Raw genomic sequence first — 16,344 nt, forward strand, 5'->3', positions numbered from 1 at the left:
TGACACCAAAAAGCATAGACAAAAACAAAAATCAACAAACAGAGCTAAATCAAGCTTTGTAAAAAACTTTAAAAGCATGAAAGGACACAATCAAAAGAGGGAAAAGACAATCTACAGAATGGAAGAAAATATCTGCCTATCATATATCTGATAAAGAGTTAATATCCAGAATATATACAGAAGTTTTACAACTCGACAACAGTAAAAACTCAACTAATCTGATTGTAAAATAGGCAACAGAGCTGAATAGACGTTTCTCTAAAGATGATGTAAGATGGCTAACAGGCATAGGAAAACATGCTCAGTGTCACTATCATCAGAGAAAGTGCACCGTAAAACCTCAATGTGCTGCTATCGCCCCACGTCCATTAGAATGGCCATCAAAAAACCAACCGAAAACTGGAAAATAACAAGTATTAGCGAGGATTTGGAGAAGCTGGAACTCTTCTGCAATGCTGGTAGGATTATAAAACAGTGCAAATGCTACGGGAAACAGTACAGAGGCTCCTCAAACAATTAAAAGTCGACTCCCATATGGTCTAGCGATCTCACTTCTGGGTACACATCGGGGTCTCAGAGCTATCTGCACATCCAAGTTCAAATGGCTCTACTCACAAGAGTCAAGAGGTAGAGCAACCTCAATATCCATTGGCAGATAAATGGATAAAGCAAATCTGGTATACACATAGAATTGAGTATTATTCAACCTGAAACAGAAAGGACATTCTAACATGCTACAATCTGAATGAGCATTAAAGACCTTATACTAAGTGAAACAAGCCAGGCACAAAAGGACAAATACTCTACGATCCCACTTATAAAAGGTACTTAGAGTAGTCAAAATCATGGAAAACAGAAAGAATAGAGGTTGCTAGGAGAGGGAGTCATAGGGAATTGCTGTTGAATGGGTACAGGTTTCAGTCTCACAAGACAGAGCACGAGTCGTGGAGGTGGATGGTGCTGACAGCTGCAGAATGACGCGATGCACATAACGCCAGTGAGCCGCACGCTAAAGCCGCTACGACAGGAGCGCTCGTGGTGTGCAATTCACCACAGGGAAAAACATTTGACAGAAAAGGAAGGAAATCCTGTCATATGCCATTGCATCGATGAACATTGACAACAGTATGTTAAATGAGATAAGCTAGTCATAAAAACATAAATACTATATGATTCCACTTATACGAGGTATTTAAAGTAGTCCAATTCATAGAAGTAGAAAGCAGAAGGCTGTTACCAGGGGTGGGCTAGAGAGAGAAAAGAGTTGCTTAATGGGAATGAAGTGTCAGATTTACAAGATAGCTCTGGACATCTTTTACACAATAATGTGAATATACTTAACACTACTGAAATATACACTTAAAAATGCTTAAAATGTAAATTTTGTTAATGTGCTTTTACCACAACTGAAAAAAAGAATTCTAACTAATAAATTACAAGGTAATGATATATAAAATATTATCATTTTGAAATCTCCAATAAAATAAAGAATCTAAGCAATAATCACCAATGGTGGCTGGAAACACTAGGTGGGGAATTTTATGATAAACGAATCAAGCTGACAACCTGAACACACTAACAATTTTAACAACACAAAAAGGGGGTGACCAGACATTATTTGCTTCTTGATATGACAAAACAGGAGAAATATACACAATACTACCTATGACACTGTCATGCCAGATAAGCACCTAAATTAACAGGAAAGACAGAGGACATAAAACTTCAGTCAAGTACACCACAGGAATGCAAACAGCAAATTCCAGAATGTATGAAATACGACAAAAAAAGAGATGGGGAATTTATAGATAAAAGGAACCTTAAAATCATTTCAAACATATTTTAACATATATTTTTTATGGAAGTATAGTTGACTTACAATGTTTCAGGTGCGCAGCAAGACGATTCAGTTATACAAATATACATACATTATTTTTGAAATTATTTTCCATCATAGGCTATTACAGGATATAGACTATAGCCCCCTGTGCCATAGAGTAAACCTTTGTTGCTTCATGCATTATCTGTTTTTTAATTAGAAATCAAGCATTCTATTCATATTAAGTCAAACAAGTGGAATCAAAATGTCATAATTTTTTTAGTTAGGCAAAAATTCATCCGTTTTTTAAAATATATATAATACATGTTTATATATATGTATACAAAAGATGTTCTACTACACCTGATAAAAGCTTGAGAAAGAAAATTTTAAAAAGAGATGGAAAAGTTGGAGAACATAAACTAAATGAAATGGGAGTACTGAATATGAAATAGAAAAAGTGAAACAAACTAGATAAAAGGCCATCACATAGTCCAGTTGTTTTTAATTTTAATTTTTTTTTTTTACTTTCTTTCTTTTTTAACTTTACAATATTGTATTGGTTTTGCCATATATCAACATGAATCCACCACAGGTATACACGTGTTCCCCATCCTGAACCCTCCTTCCTCCTCCCTCCCCGTACCATCCCTCTGGGTCGTCCCAGTGCACCAGGTCTTTTGGACTCTGTGGGAGAGGGAGAGGGTGGGATGATTTGGGAGAATGGCATTGAAACATGTATAATATCATATATGAAACAAGTCGCCAGTCCAGGTTCGATGCACAATACTGGATGCTTGGGCTGGTGCACTGGGACGACCCAGAGTCCAGTTGTTTTTAAACATGACTGCTCATTAGAAACATATCTGGAGCTCTGGAGAAAATAAGCAATACCTGAGCATTTGTATTTTTCAAAAAATTTCAAGATAATTCTGGTATGCACCCGGATTTTAAAAACTGATTTTTTTCAAAGGTTTTTCTATTATATCCTAGTTTTGGTGATATCGAGCTCTACTATTTTTCTGTTGCCAATCATGATATAATGGTATTAAACGAGTTATAGTTACATAATCACAATAAAAGATGTTTATCTGTTTTCACAATCAATAGCCAGAAAAAGAAAAAAAAAAGATAATTACAATTGCAAGCCTTAATGGGAACATGATTAACTGAGTAATATAATAATTACATACAATTTGGGGGGTGGGGGTCAAAGCCGAGTGATGTGGTAAATGAAAGTGCATACAGGCACATCTTTTCATCTCTCCAGCAAGTCTATGTCTTTTGGTTGATGCATTTAATCCATTTACATTTAAGGTAATTATCGATATGTATGATCCTATTACCGTTTTCTTAATTGGTTTGGGTTTATTTTCTGTAGGTCTTTTCCTTCTCTTGTGTTTCCTGCCTAGAGAAGTTTCTTTAGCATTTGTTGTAAGGCTGGTTTGGTGGTGTTGAATTCTCTTAACTTTTGCTTGTTTGGAAAGCTTTTGATTTCTCCATTAAATCTGAAGGACAGTCTTGCTGAGTAGAGTATTCTTGGTTGTAGGTTTTTCCCTTTCATCACTTTAAATTTATCATGCCATTCCCTTCTGGCTTGCAGAGCTTCTGTTGAGAAATCAGCTGACAGCCTGATGAGAGTTCCCTTATAGTATTTTATTTGCCTTTAATTTTGTCAGTTTGATTACTATGTGTCTTGGTGTGTTCCTCCTTGGGTTTATCCTACCTGGGACACTCTGTGCTTCCTGGGCTTAGCTATTTCCTTTCCCATGCTCAGGAAGTTTTCAGCTATTATCTCTTTAAGTATTTTCTCAGATCCTTTCTCTCTTTTCTCCTTCGGAACCCCTATAATGTGAATGTTGGTGTATTTAACATTGTCCCAGAGCTCTCTTAGGCTCTCTTCATTTCTTTTCTTTCTTTTTTCTATATTCTGTTCTGTGGCAGTGATTTCCACGACTCTGTCCTCCAGGTCTTTTATCCATTCTTCTGCCTCAGTTATTCTGCTGCTGATTCCTTCTAGTGTATTACTCATCTCTATTTGTCTGCTCTTTAGTTCTTTTAGGTCTCTGGTAAACATTTCTCGCATCTTCTCAATCTTTGTGTCCACTCTCTTCTGAGATCCTGGATCATCTTCATTATCATTATTCTGAATTATTTTTCTGGAAGGCTGCCTATCTCCGATCATTTAATTGTTTTTCTGAGATTCTATCTTGTCCCTTCACCTAAGACATAACTTTCTGCTTTTTCATCATGATTAACTTTCTGTAATATGGTTTTTGTTTTGGCCATCTGTGAGACTGTGCTACTTCTTGCTTCTTCTGTCCCCCCTCTGATGGCTGAGGCTTATGTAAGCTTCTTGATGGGAGAGTCTGGTGAAAAACTTGATGGGAAAAACTGGGTCTTGCTCTGTTGGGCAGGGTCTTGCTCTGTTGGGCAGGGCCTTGCTCAGTAAAGCTTTAATCCAATTATCTGCTGATGGCTGGGGTTGCACTCCCTCCCTTGTAGTTGTTTGGCCTGAGGTGACCCAGCCCTGGGGTCTACGGGCTCTACAGTAGGGATAATGGCAACCTCCAAGAGGGTTTACGCCAAGGGGGCCACTGGTGAGCCCCTGCCGACCCACGCCTCCACAGGAGGCCCTCCAACCCCAGCAGGGAGTTTTGATTCAGCCTCCGGTGGGGTCACTGCTCCTCTTCTCTGGTCATGGTGTGCACAAAATTTTGTTTATGTCCTCCAAGACTGGAGTCTTTTTTTTCCCCTCAGTCCTCTGGAAGTCCTATAATCAAATCCTGTTGGCCTTCAGGGTCAGATTCCCTGGCCTTCCAGTCCCTTTGTCAGATCCTATGGCTGGGAAGCCTGACATGGGGTTCAGAACCTTCACAACACTGAGAGAACTTCTTTGGCATTATTGTTCTCCAGCCTGTGGGTCACCCACCCAGAAGATATGGGATTTGATTTTTTTCATGACTGTATGCCTCCTGCTGTCTAACCTTGGCTTCTTCTTTTTCTCTGGATGTGGGGTATGTTCTTTTGGTGGGTTCCAGTGTCATCCTGTCTGGCTGCAAATTTTTGCAGGTTGTCCTCCTGCAAAGCTAGTTGCAATTTTGGTCCTCTCACAGGAGGAGGATGAGTGCACATCCTTCTATTATCTGCCATCTTGAACTAGACTTCAAACATAGCTTAATGTTTTATTTTACGTGGGTCATTATACTCTCAAACCAACTACCAACATATTGTTCATGAGACAAGCAGGGAAATTTCTACAATAGTATTTGATGAGATTAAGAAATTGTTATAATTTTTAAGTGTGATAATGTAGTAGTCATGGAAAAAAAGGTATTCTAGAATTTTTTTTAACTTAAGCACAAATTGTTATATGATCTAGCAATTCCACTCCTAGGTATATACCGCAAAGAATTAAAAACAAATGAAGAAAAATGGAAAACACAAAAATAATGTACAGAGCTAATACTGCACATCAGTGGTAAGTACTACCTTTTCAATAAAAGGTCGTGGGTAGTGAGGGGAGGTGCTGGGGGGCAGTGATGGATCTAACTATATTTCTATCTTATTTCTTACCAAAATAATCCATTTCAGATGAATTAAATATTTAAATGTGAAAAGCAAAACATTACAATTTTAGAAGAAAATATAACAGAATATCCTATGATGTCATGGTATAGGAGTTCTTAAACAAAAAGCATAAACCACAACAGAAGATTAATAAATGAAAGCTATTTATTAGCTCATCACCACAGAGGAAAAACACAGGTCATCAACAAGAAGGTATTTGCAAAGCCCAAGTCCAGAAAGATGGATTCATATCAAGAAAATAAGGTCACTATCACTAAGAATATCAAGAATCAATACAAAGAAACAAACAGAAAAACCATAAGATACTAAGAGAAATGTCACATGAAGAAACATGAATGGTCAAAAGGGAAAAGATGACCAGTATCATTATTTAAGTTTTTAAAATTCTAGTTAATAACAAGAAAATCATTTTCTATCAAAAACACAAGCAACAATTTTATAATCTAACAATCCTAAGAGCAAGAGTTACCCTCAAACTCTATTCGTAGGAATATACATAGGTTAAAAAATCATTTCGGAAACTAATGTCACCAGCGCTGTGTGCTTAGTCGCTCAGTGCTCAGTCGTGTCCGACCCTTTGTGTCCCCACAGAACCAGGCCCCTCTGTCCACGGGGATTCTCCAGGCAAGAATACTGGAGTGCATTGCCTTTCCCTCCAGGGGATCCTCCCAACCCAGGGGTCAAACCCAGGATTTCCGCATTACAGGCGGATTCCTTACCATCTGAGACACCGAATACCTACTAAGATGAAGACTGGCATGTTTCAGTACTCACCGATTACATCGCGAGTTTTTAAACACTAAAGAAACTCTTGCATACATGCACCAAAGAACGCGAATCAAAATAGCTCACAGTAGATTTGTTCATAATGGCAAAAAAATTCAAAACAACTCCAAAGTCAAAACAAATATATCAATTCTCTTGTGTATTCAGACCAAGAAATACTACACATGAAAAGAAATAACTACAGGTATAGCCAACATGGATGCATCTCAACAAGAAAAATATGGATTGAAATAAGTCACTGTGCATTAAAAGACATATAAGAATATTCACAGCAGCAGCACTCAGAATAGCTCGAAACTGCCCAAATATCCATTAATACCACCTGACCTAGCTGACAGATCCTCCTCCCAGAAGCCTCTCTGGTCTCCAGAGTACCACTCTCTGGGTCTTCCTGCTATGCCTCCATATACTCCTTCACTGCCCCCTCCACCTTCCCCAGACATCTCAACATCGGAAGTACCTACTGCTGAGACACGAAACCTTTTCTCTTTTCTATATCCGCTCCCTAGGAGAGCTCATCCTTTCCCATAACTTTATGTACCATTTACAAGTTTATGATTTCAAGTTTTATCCAGGTCCAGCCCAGCTCTCTCCCTTAAATGGCACACTTGGATCTCCACTGTCTTTCTGACACTCCACCATGATGTCTAACAGGCCTCTCAAATTTAATATTGCCAAAATCGATCTTCTCATTTTCCACCCCACATCTGCTCAGCGGTAACTATTCCCGTGTCAGTTAGGTACAACTCCACCCCTCCAGCTGCTTAGGAAACACCTGGAGTCATCTTTAACCCTTCTCTTTTTTGTCACAGCCCTCATCTCCTTTGTAAGCAGATCCTGTGCAGCGAGCACTGTCAGCCTTCCACCACCGCATCCTGGCCCACACTGCCCTCATCAGCAACAGCTTCCTGAATGGTGCTGGGCTCCTTCTCTGCCCCATGCTCACTACTCCCTCCCACAGTTCTGTTCTCAACATAGCAGCCAGAATCCTTAGGGAGTGGAAACCAGTTTACAGCATTCCTCTGCAGCAAACTCTCCAATGGCTGGTCCTCCAGCTCAGAGTACAAGCCAAGCAGCTATGAAGCCTCTGCATAATCTGCCTCCCGTTCACTCCCTCCATGGCCTCATCTCTCACAAGGCAGCAATTCTTGTTCCTTTTGTTCATCTCCAGTGCCTAAAAGAGTGCTTGGCACCTAACAGGGGCTCATTAAATAACTGCTGAATGAATGGAACCATTTAAGTGCTGAGAATTGTGCCTGGCACCTCATTATGGCTCAGTAATTAGCCATGATTACCATTATTTCCGAAGGGTTGATGTGATGGAAAGGACACTCACAGAAACTCATCTTTTAATTTCTGCTAGTTCAGAAAAGGGCCCAGCCAGGATATACCTACTTGCTAATTCCTCTTTGCTGGCAGCACTCCCCTCTTCTTCAGATGGTTCTGCAGCAGTCTCTTGGCTGGGCTCTTTAACTCTTTCATCAGTGAGAAGGCTGACGGCCTGGGTGATGTCACCATTACTGGCCTAAGTGGAGGGAAAAAAACAAATTTCAAAAGTCAAACATCACGGCATTTAAAATAAACAGCAGGTGAGTTTGGGGTTATAACTCCTTACTACCCTGGGGACATACTAAATCTAGGCATAATTCTAGGACATACGCTAGGAAACGTGAAGCGATGCCATCACACTCCCAGGTACAGGACGGGAGTGCCATGTGCTGATTTCCCACAACATGCAAACAAGAATGAAACCTCACTGCTTTGGATTCTTCTCCTCCCAGTTGCACAATGGCTAAGGCATATGTATCAGACTCCAAATGAAGTCAGCCCCTACAATAAAGGTGCCAAACAGTCATCATATTCTCTAGTGGTGACCATATTTCTATTTTGTTTCAACTTTTTAAACTTTCCTTAGGTAAAAATTCTAACGTATACAACAGAAGTGGGAACGTATAACTGAATCCCAAGTGCCCATCACTTGACTTCGATAGTCACTGACCCACAGTCAATCTTATTTTATCTCTTCTGCCTCCTCTCCCCCAGATATTCTGAAGCAAATCCTAAGCATCTTATTACATTATCATCATTCAACATTTCAGAATGTATCTTTAAAAAAATATACAACCCGCAGTGTTATCCTCACACAAATCACCAGTTTAAACTGCCCTGACTCATTTATTTTTTAGTTTGAATCAGGATCCATAAAAGGTCCATACAGGGCAGTTAGTTGATATGTATCTCAAATCTCTGCAGAGTTCCCTGCACTGTCTCTTCCATCCTCAACTTCTTCTTACTCTTATAATTTATAGGTTGAAGATACTGGGTCATTTGACCTCTAGAACTTCTGTCCCTATACATGTGCACTTTCATTTTGGCATAAAAATAGCTTCGACCGACATAACTATGATATGAACAACTGTTCTAAAACCTGTTGACCCATAGAGGCCTTGAAACTAACCTTCAGAGCTTCATGAAGAAAAGAAGGGTCCTGAATGCCTGTGATTTCTCTCAGTTGATTTAACAGCATCTGGCAGCTCTGTATTTCAGAAACAAAATGAACACAAGACATGTGTCAATCAGAAAGCAAACCTGGATACATGTAACGAAGAGACATGAACATCTAGGGTAAACAGGCTTGAGAACTGCATTTCTTACTTTAAAAACCCAACAAGCTCCAAGCAACAAGGTACTGACTGTCAGACACACTGTGAAATGTCAAATGTAGTACTCTTTTAAAAGCTTAATCACAGAAAATGCTTTTGATACTTGTGGAAGAAATACAAGAAACGAGTAAAACTACAAATGCATAAAACATTTAAATGTAATATCCTAGGCTTAATGGACACTTAAAGTGCCTCCTGTTTCTCTGTGAGCAGTGTGTAAGTAGGTCACTATAAGGAGTCCAGGGAATCTGCATGGATGTGAAGATGTGCTATTTTAAGCTGCACTGCACATGCCATTTGTGTGTGTCATTTTTCACTGACAATAAGTTTCCGATCATGTAATTAACAAACAACACCAACAACGTCACATTTGAAACTTTAGGTCTGATTGATTAAAAAGAAGTATAGATAAAGCCGGAATTTTCTGAATTATAAATAAAATTCCAGAGAGAATAAAGTATGGAGTGTTTTCTCTTCATTAATCTGAATCATGGCAAAACCTTCCGTGCTACAAGATCAGTTTATAACCCCTTTCAGCCTCAAAGTCTTCACTAAGCATTTGGTCCTGTTTTGCACAAAGACAAAAGTTAACATAAAACACCTATTTACAAGTAAGCTCAACTTAAACAGTCGGTTGGCCCAAGTGAAGACACAGTGATCTTTCAGATGAATACTAAAAACGAAATAGTTCAAATTTAGTCCAGCCAGCAGAAATCTAATTTATACTATTCTTAAGGTTATCCTAGAATGAAGCCCCGAATCAACAGCTGACGTTGACCACTAACTATCTTTCGGTTAGTGCTGTGTCTCCAAGAGGCAGTCTAGTTCCCTGCCAGCTGTAAGAGAAACAGTATCCTCTGTTCTTCAACAGCTGAGGGCCCAATGCAACACTCAAGTATCACGCACTAGAAAAAACGAACTGAAACACCCCTGTGCAGTCCTCAGAAAAGCATCAACAGTCTTTCTGTTCTAGTCACAGGCCATGGTCATAGGCTTGAAATGGAACCCTACCCTGCTGAGCCCAGCAGTCCTGGAGGCTGGGCATCTGTCTCAGGCAGTCACTGCCTGGGCACTGGGAGAAGGACCTTTGCACTAAGAAGTGTCCAAAGCTAACCTTGGAAAACACTGAAAACACCCACCCAGCATGTGGTGTTTAGAAAAGTAATGCATCAAAAACTCTGTTTTCAAATGAATCCTAATTCCGTGATCATATTGTGTAAAAGTGTGCAAATCTATATAGCTCAATCATACCCAATTTTCTAAAAAGTCCAAAATGACGTATCCAAAAAAGGATGGAAAAACAACTGGGAAGGGGAAATGGGTAGTGTATCAGCCTTGAACTGGAACCAAGAAGGGAAGAGTGGGATAGACAGACACACCTTCACCTCAGACCACTCGGTGTTTCAACAAAAGACAATGCCAGGTAGAATAACAGCTCACGCACACTGCTTACTTCCCACCAGGTGCTGTTCAAAGCACTTCAGAGGTATTAACTCAATTATCTCTCAGAACAAACCTGTGGGAGAGACACTGCGGCCGCCTGACAGAAGACTGAGGCACAGAGAGGTTGAGTAACTTACAGAAAGTTACTGCTAGTAAGGGTTGGAGCTGGGACTGGACCCCAGGCTGCCCGACCCCAGAGTCTGCACCCTAACCTCTATGCCATGCTGTATCTGAGAAGACGAAGAAAACAGGCAAAAACGCCGACTTAATGCAAAACAATGCAAGTATTTTATTCTTAAATTTTGACCTTGATCTTAGCAAGTTTCCTATTTTTATTTTAGCTGCCTTTATAAAAGCACAGTTTTGATTACTTAGTAGAACAATCAGTTCCAAATAAGCTACCATCAGGAGCTAGAGATGTAAACACTAGAAGAGACTGAATCTAAGGTGCCATCAGTTATAAAATGGTGCCACCAAATAGAAAAACTGCTGCTAAACTATGACACAATACCTTCACGACAGTCCTAGGAGACACATGAACTGGTCACATCAGCTTCTTGTAGCTCCAAAATGTCTCATTTATGTTGAGAAACAGAACAAGTCACCCTGCTTCCAGGTGCATAGCCTGGCATGCGTTAGGTAATTCTTTTGCATATTTCTCAGCAGCAACATCAAAAAAGGCTTAAAACACCTACAGTATCTTCCTTTCTGAGGTCCCATGATGCATTCGATTGTAGTTTTGCAAGAAAATCTGAACTTGCAATCATTCCTCCAAAGACAAATATTTTACTTCACATAAAATCAAATCTGTTACCCTGCTGTTCTGTTTCTATGCTTTTCTTCATAGTTTTTGTTTCACTGTTGAATCATAGTGTTATCTTTTTAAAGTCGTTTTAGACAGCAAGTAAACTAACCATGCAGCACCAACAGGGTGTGTAACCTGGCGTCCATGGTGGCAGGAACAGCTATGACCAAGCCCACATGTGTGTAGACCATGAAAACTACACCACATGTGCTATGTGGAGGACAGTAAATTAAGGAGCATCTCAATTTCAGAGATCTCAGAATGCCAAATAAGTGCTAATCAACGAAATATGGTATTCAAATGATAAGTAACTTACTAACCATTACATGTGGCCATAGGTTAAAGTCCCACTCCTCTGTCTCCACGCTGAAAGAGGTAGCAGCAGACATTATCACATCTAGAATACACTCAGGAAAGGAAACTCAGGTTCCCTTTTCTTTAAAGCTATTGGGCAGAGAGGACAATGACATAAAATCATTCTGTGCAGCTCCAAGAACAGTGTTATACTCATCTCATCTCCCTCAGGAACCCTGTGTGTGTGCTAAGTCACTTCAGTCTGACTCTGTGTGACCCTATGGACTGTAACCTGCCAGGCTCCTCTGTCCTCGGGGATTCTCCAGGCAAGAATATCGGAGTGGGTTGCTCTGCCTCCGCCAGGGGATCGTCCTGACCCGGGGATCAACCCGCGTCTCCCACGTCTCCTGCACTGGCAGGCAGGTTCTTGACCACTAGCGCCACCTGGGAAGCCCCATACTATTCAAGGACTCCAGCCCCTGACTATTCTCTGCCCTTTCTAACCTCCCATGCTGACGGAACAAACAAGCCTGTAAAGGAATGGGACCTACTCTCTTTACCTGCTATTTCTCACCATGTGGATCTGTTTATATGTGAAATTCCTGCCTCCATAAAGACAAGAATCACACAACACACTACCTAATGTGAATTACCCACAGGACCGTGCTGTTCACAGTTGTAACCAACACTTATTGAACGCCTTTCTGTCAGGAACTTTGGATGCCTCATACATCATGTAATCCCTGGAACAACCCTAAAATAGTCAAGGATCGTCTTCATTGTGCAAATTAGAAAACTACAGTTTATAAAATCAGTTTTGTCATCAAATATCTTAATTAAATGATTACTCAAAAATAACCATTAAGATTCTGAACAGCACATTTCACAAGGAATAAGCTATGCTATTGGCACACATGAACAACTGCTATTACATGACTCAGTCCTATAAATATTTAGCTGAACCTAAACTCTCAGTAGCACCCACAACCCAAATCCTGATCAGGGCTTCCCGGGTACAGACAGTAAGGAATCCACTGCAATGTAGGAGACTCAGGTGCGATCCCTGGGCCAGGAAGATCCCCTGGAGTAGGAAAAGGCAACCCACTCCAGTATTCTGACCTGTAGAATTCCATGGACAGAGGGGCCTGGTGGTATATCTGACATTTTAATTTTACAACGACAGACAAGCTAAGCTCATTGTGCATAGATAACTCACAGTTTCTCCTCAACTTCACACGAAATTGATTTAAATATTAACTTCACCATAACTATGATGCTACAAATAAAGCACACACGCAAGAAGAGACAAGACAAAGCCTGTGCTCTAGTCATAATGAAGTCAAATAACTGGCAAGAGCCAACAGGTTTGCATTTCCTTAACTAAATACAGATTATTTTCATAAAACAAAGAGCACTCTCTTTTCTTGCCCAGAGGCAGTAAAGAAAGACAGGCACACACAAATCTCTAGAAAGAGCTCAGCTACTCCATGGTTTTGGTGCAAAGCTTCTCTCTACTGAGGTTCTCTTACAGCAAAGATGGCAACTCACCTCATCATAAACAATAAACAGGATTATTTGCATGTAAAAACATTAAGTTATCAAGTTTTGTAATAAACAACTGGCCTATTCCTACTGCAACTAAATTAAAACTCCTTGATGAGCAAACTACTGCGATTACTAATCTCACAATCTTCAAAATACCCAGTTTAGCACTGTGACAAGGGTGCTTTCTAGATGATTCCATTCCTTCAAACAGGAATGCTATTTTCACCATTCTGATGCACACATTTACTGATCTCGATTATCTATTTTTACAAGGACATTTCTAAATTTAAAACTAAGTAACTGATAAATGCTACTTTACTTCAAAGAAATACCAAGGTGTGCCTAATAAAATTCTCTAAAAAGTCAAAGATCTGGTTTTCTAATTTTAAAATAAACCTTAAATATCCAAGGAAAGCAAAGGGTAACTCTAGGAGTCAAAGAAAATACACAGCAGCAACTCCAGAAACCCAGGCTATATAACAGAGTCTTAACACAGTCTGAGACTGTCGCTAACCTTTCCAACTTCCACGGAAAAAGTCCGCAAAAGCCCTGCTATTTTTTCAGTTTTTATTCCAGTAAAAACTCTATGTTGGTACAATTTACTCATAATATGGAAATCTAAAGTGCCTTATGACTCCACAAATGACAAACAGCCATTTTTTTCCGGATAAAACTGGATCCCCTGAAATCGGTAACTTATTTTAATGGTGCACAACTTAGGTACATGATGAAAATCACTGTTTCAGTTCATCAACTGGCTTAAAGTTTTTAAAAAGCATTAAAAGCTTTTAAAAGTTAGTCAATCCTAAATGGTTTAGAGGGGTCTGAACTAATATTGAAAGCAAGGAAAAAGAACTAATCATTATTTACTCAAACTTTTTCATCTCTTTTGTCCACATTCACTGAGTAGAAAATTCTAACAGCACAACACAATATAAAATGAAAGGGAAATTTCCCTGGTCCTTCCATCCAGTTCCATGTCCCAGGAGTAATCACTATTAATAGTTTCTGACATCTTTCAGAAACGGTCTATGCACATGAATGTCTTCTTTCATACTATACATGAAGTCCTGCACCTATTTTTTCCCTTACTTTAGAATACACTAAGACAATATTTTTTCATTTCTTTGAATACATATATGCCTCAACCAAATACAAGAAACAGGTCCAGGAAACTAATATGACAAGGTCTTATGAAATGCATCTTCAAAAATTTAAGAAAATGCCATTTAGCAATCTATTTGCTAAATGAGAAACTAAGAAAATACAGGAAAAGATATAAAACCAAGTTTACACACTTACAGTTTTAGAAACAAAATTCTATGTTATTATTAGATGGGCCTCAGTGTGTAGTTTCCATCTTTTATAAATAACAGGGACCAGAGAGGTGATGGAGAAGGCAATGGCAACCCACTCCAGCACTCTTGCCTGGAAAATCCCATGGACGGAGGAGCCTGGTGGGCTGCAGTCCATGGGGTCGCTAGGAGTCGGACACGACTGGGCGACTTCACTTTCACTTTTCACTTTCATGCATTGGAGAAGGAAATGGCAACCCACTCCAGTGTTCTTGCCTGGAGAATCCCAGGGACGGGGAAGCCGTCTATGGGGTCGCACAGAGTCAGACACAACTGAAGCGACTTAACAGCAGCAGCAGAGAGGTGATGTGGGATGGGATTATGAACAGTTCTAAATGTCAGGATGAAGTTTAGACTTGATCTAATGAACAACATAAAATCACTACAGGCTCTTCAGCAGGGAAGAAATCTGAGGGGCAAAAAAGGCATTTTAAAGGGATTAATCTAGCACATGTTAACAGCTAGTTTAAAAGTGGTTAAAACTAGGAAAAGAAAGCTTAACCATGAGTTACAGAGCTACTGAATAAACCAAAGATGATGAAAGCAGTTGGAAGCTAGTAGGAAAAGCAGAATGGTAGAGTACAGTCTATGGGTTTTTCCAACGGCTCAGTGAGTAAATACACCTGCAATGCTGGAGACACAGGAGATGCAGGTTCGATCCCTGGGTTGGGAAGATCCCCTGGAGGAGAAACCCACTCCAGAATTCTTGCTGAAAAATCCAATGGACAGACGAGCCTGGCAGGCTACAGGCCATGGGGTCACAGGGCTAGACACAATTGAGCGACTAAGCACTAAGAGTATACTCTGTACATCTCAAAGAGTGAAGAGATGAAGCTTAGTCAAGTATTTGAAAATGGATGCCTAAGAGAATGTGACTGACAAAGACATAAAAAGAAACCATAAAAAAAATAATGTAGTACACCATAGTAACAGAATGAAGAGGGGGGAAAAAGTCATCTTGATCAATGCAGAAAAAATACAACACATTTGATGATATAAATAATTGGGAAACTAGGAAAAGAACGGCATTTCCTCAATGTGATGAAGGACCTGTATTTGAAAAAGAAACTCACAGTTAACATCATGCACAGTAGTGCAAGACTGAAAGAGTCCCCCTTAAAATCAGTATTAATACAAAGAAGCCCATTTTCACCAGTGTTATTCAACATTATACTAGAAGTTCTAGCCAGAACAATTAGGCAAGAAAAATAAATAAAAGACACCTACACTGGAAAGGAAAAAGCAAATCTCTATTTACAGATGACATGATATATAAAACACCAAAAAAATCCACTAGAGCTAATAAATAAATTCAGCAAAGTTGAAGAGCATAGGATCTATAGAAAAAAATCAGCTGTGTTTCTATACAGTAACAGTGTACAATCTAAACAGGAAATTAACAATTCCATTCATAATAGTTTCCAAAAGAACAACATACTTCGGAATAAATTTAACCAACTAGGTGAAAGATCTGTATACTAAAAACTACATAACACTGAGAAAAAACGTAAAGGAAACTTTCATAAATGGAAAAACATCCAAGGTAATGGACGGGAAGACCGTATTAAGGTTCTCCAGAAAAACAGAACCAACAGGGCGTGAGTGTGTGTGTGTGAAGAAATCCTGTGTTCATAGTTTCCAGTATATGTGAGTTAAGAAGTTTATTATTACAAATTGGCTCTTGGGATTTTGGAAGCTGAGAAGTTCCAAGATCTACACTGGCTGGAGAACCAGCTAATGGGGTCATTTTAACCTGAGTTGGAAGCCTGAGAACCAGGAAAGCTGATGACATAACTTTCAGTCTGAGGGCAAGAGAAGACCTGCACCCAATTAGGTAGGTAATGTTTCCTCTTTATCAGCCTTTTCCGTTTAGGCTTTCAGTAGCTGGGATGAGGTCCAAAGACATCAGAGAGAGCAATCAGCTTTATTCACCCTACCGATTCAAATGCTAATCTCATCCAGAAGCACCCTCATAGACATAACCAGAATGTTTGACAAAACGTCTGGACACCTCCTGGTCTAGTCAAGCTGACACATAAAATG

At 39.6% G+C, this 16,344-nt stretch overlaps 1 protein-coding gene across 8 annotated transcripts in view; it reads right to left on the reverse strand.

The window, feature by feature from the left end:
* The window catches only part of USP28 (ubiquitin specific peptidase 28), a 65,756-nt gene that overhangs the window by 38,312 nt on the left and 11,100 nt on the right, over window positions 1-16,344 (reverse strand). For 2 of the 8 annotated variants that reach the window (XM_055548114.1, XM_055548117.1), the window contains exons 1-3: window positions 11,428-11,486; window positions 8,655-8,732; window positions 7,592-7,721 (exon numbers count right to left, since the gene is read on the reverse strand). In XM_055548114.1, the coding sequence (XP_055404089.1) occupies window positions 7,592-7,721; window positions 8,655-8,732; window positions 11,428-11,430 (211 nt within the window). In that variant the 5' untranslated portion in view covers window positions 11,431-11,486. Of the gene's footprint in view, window positions 1-7,591; window positions 7,722-7,953; window positions 8,008-8,654; window positions 8,733-11,427; window positions 11,488-16,344 lie in introns of those variants that run through there. The other 6 variants (XM_055548120.1, XM_055548119.1, XM_055548116.1 and 3 more) reach the window with 4 other exon arrangements.

Source organism: Bubalus kerabau, chromosome 15, assembly GCF_029407905.1.
Source record: "Bubalus kerabau isolate K-KA32 ecotype Philippines breed swamp buffalo chromosome 15, PCC_UOA_SB_1v2, whole genome shotgun sequence".
In the NCBI taxonomy this organism is placed as follows: domain Eukaryota; kingdom Metazoa; phylum Chordata; class Mammalia; order Artiodactyla; family Bovidae; genus Bubalus; species Bubalus kerabau.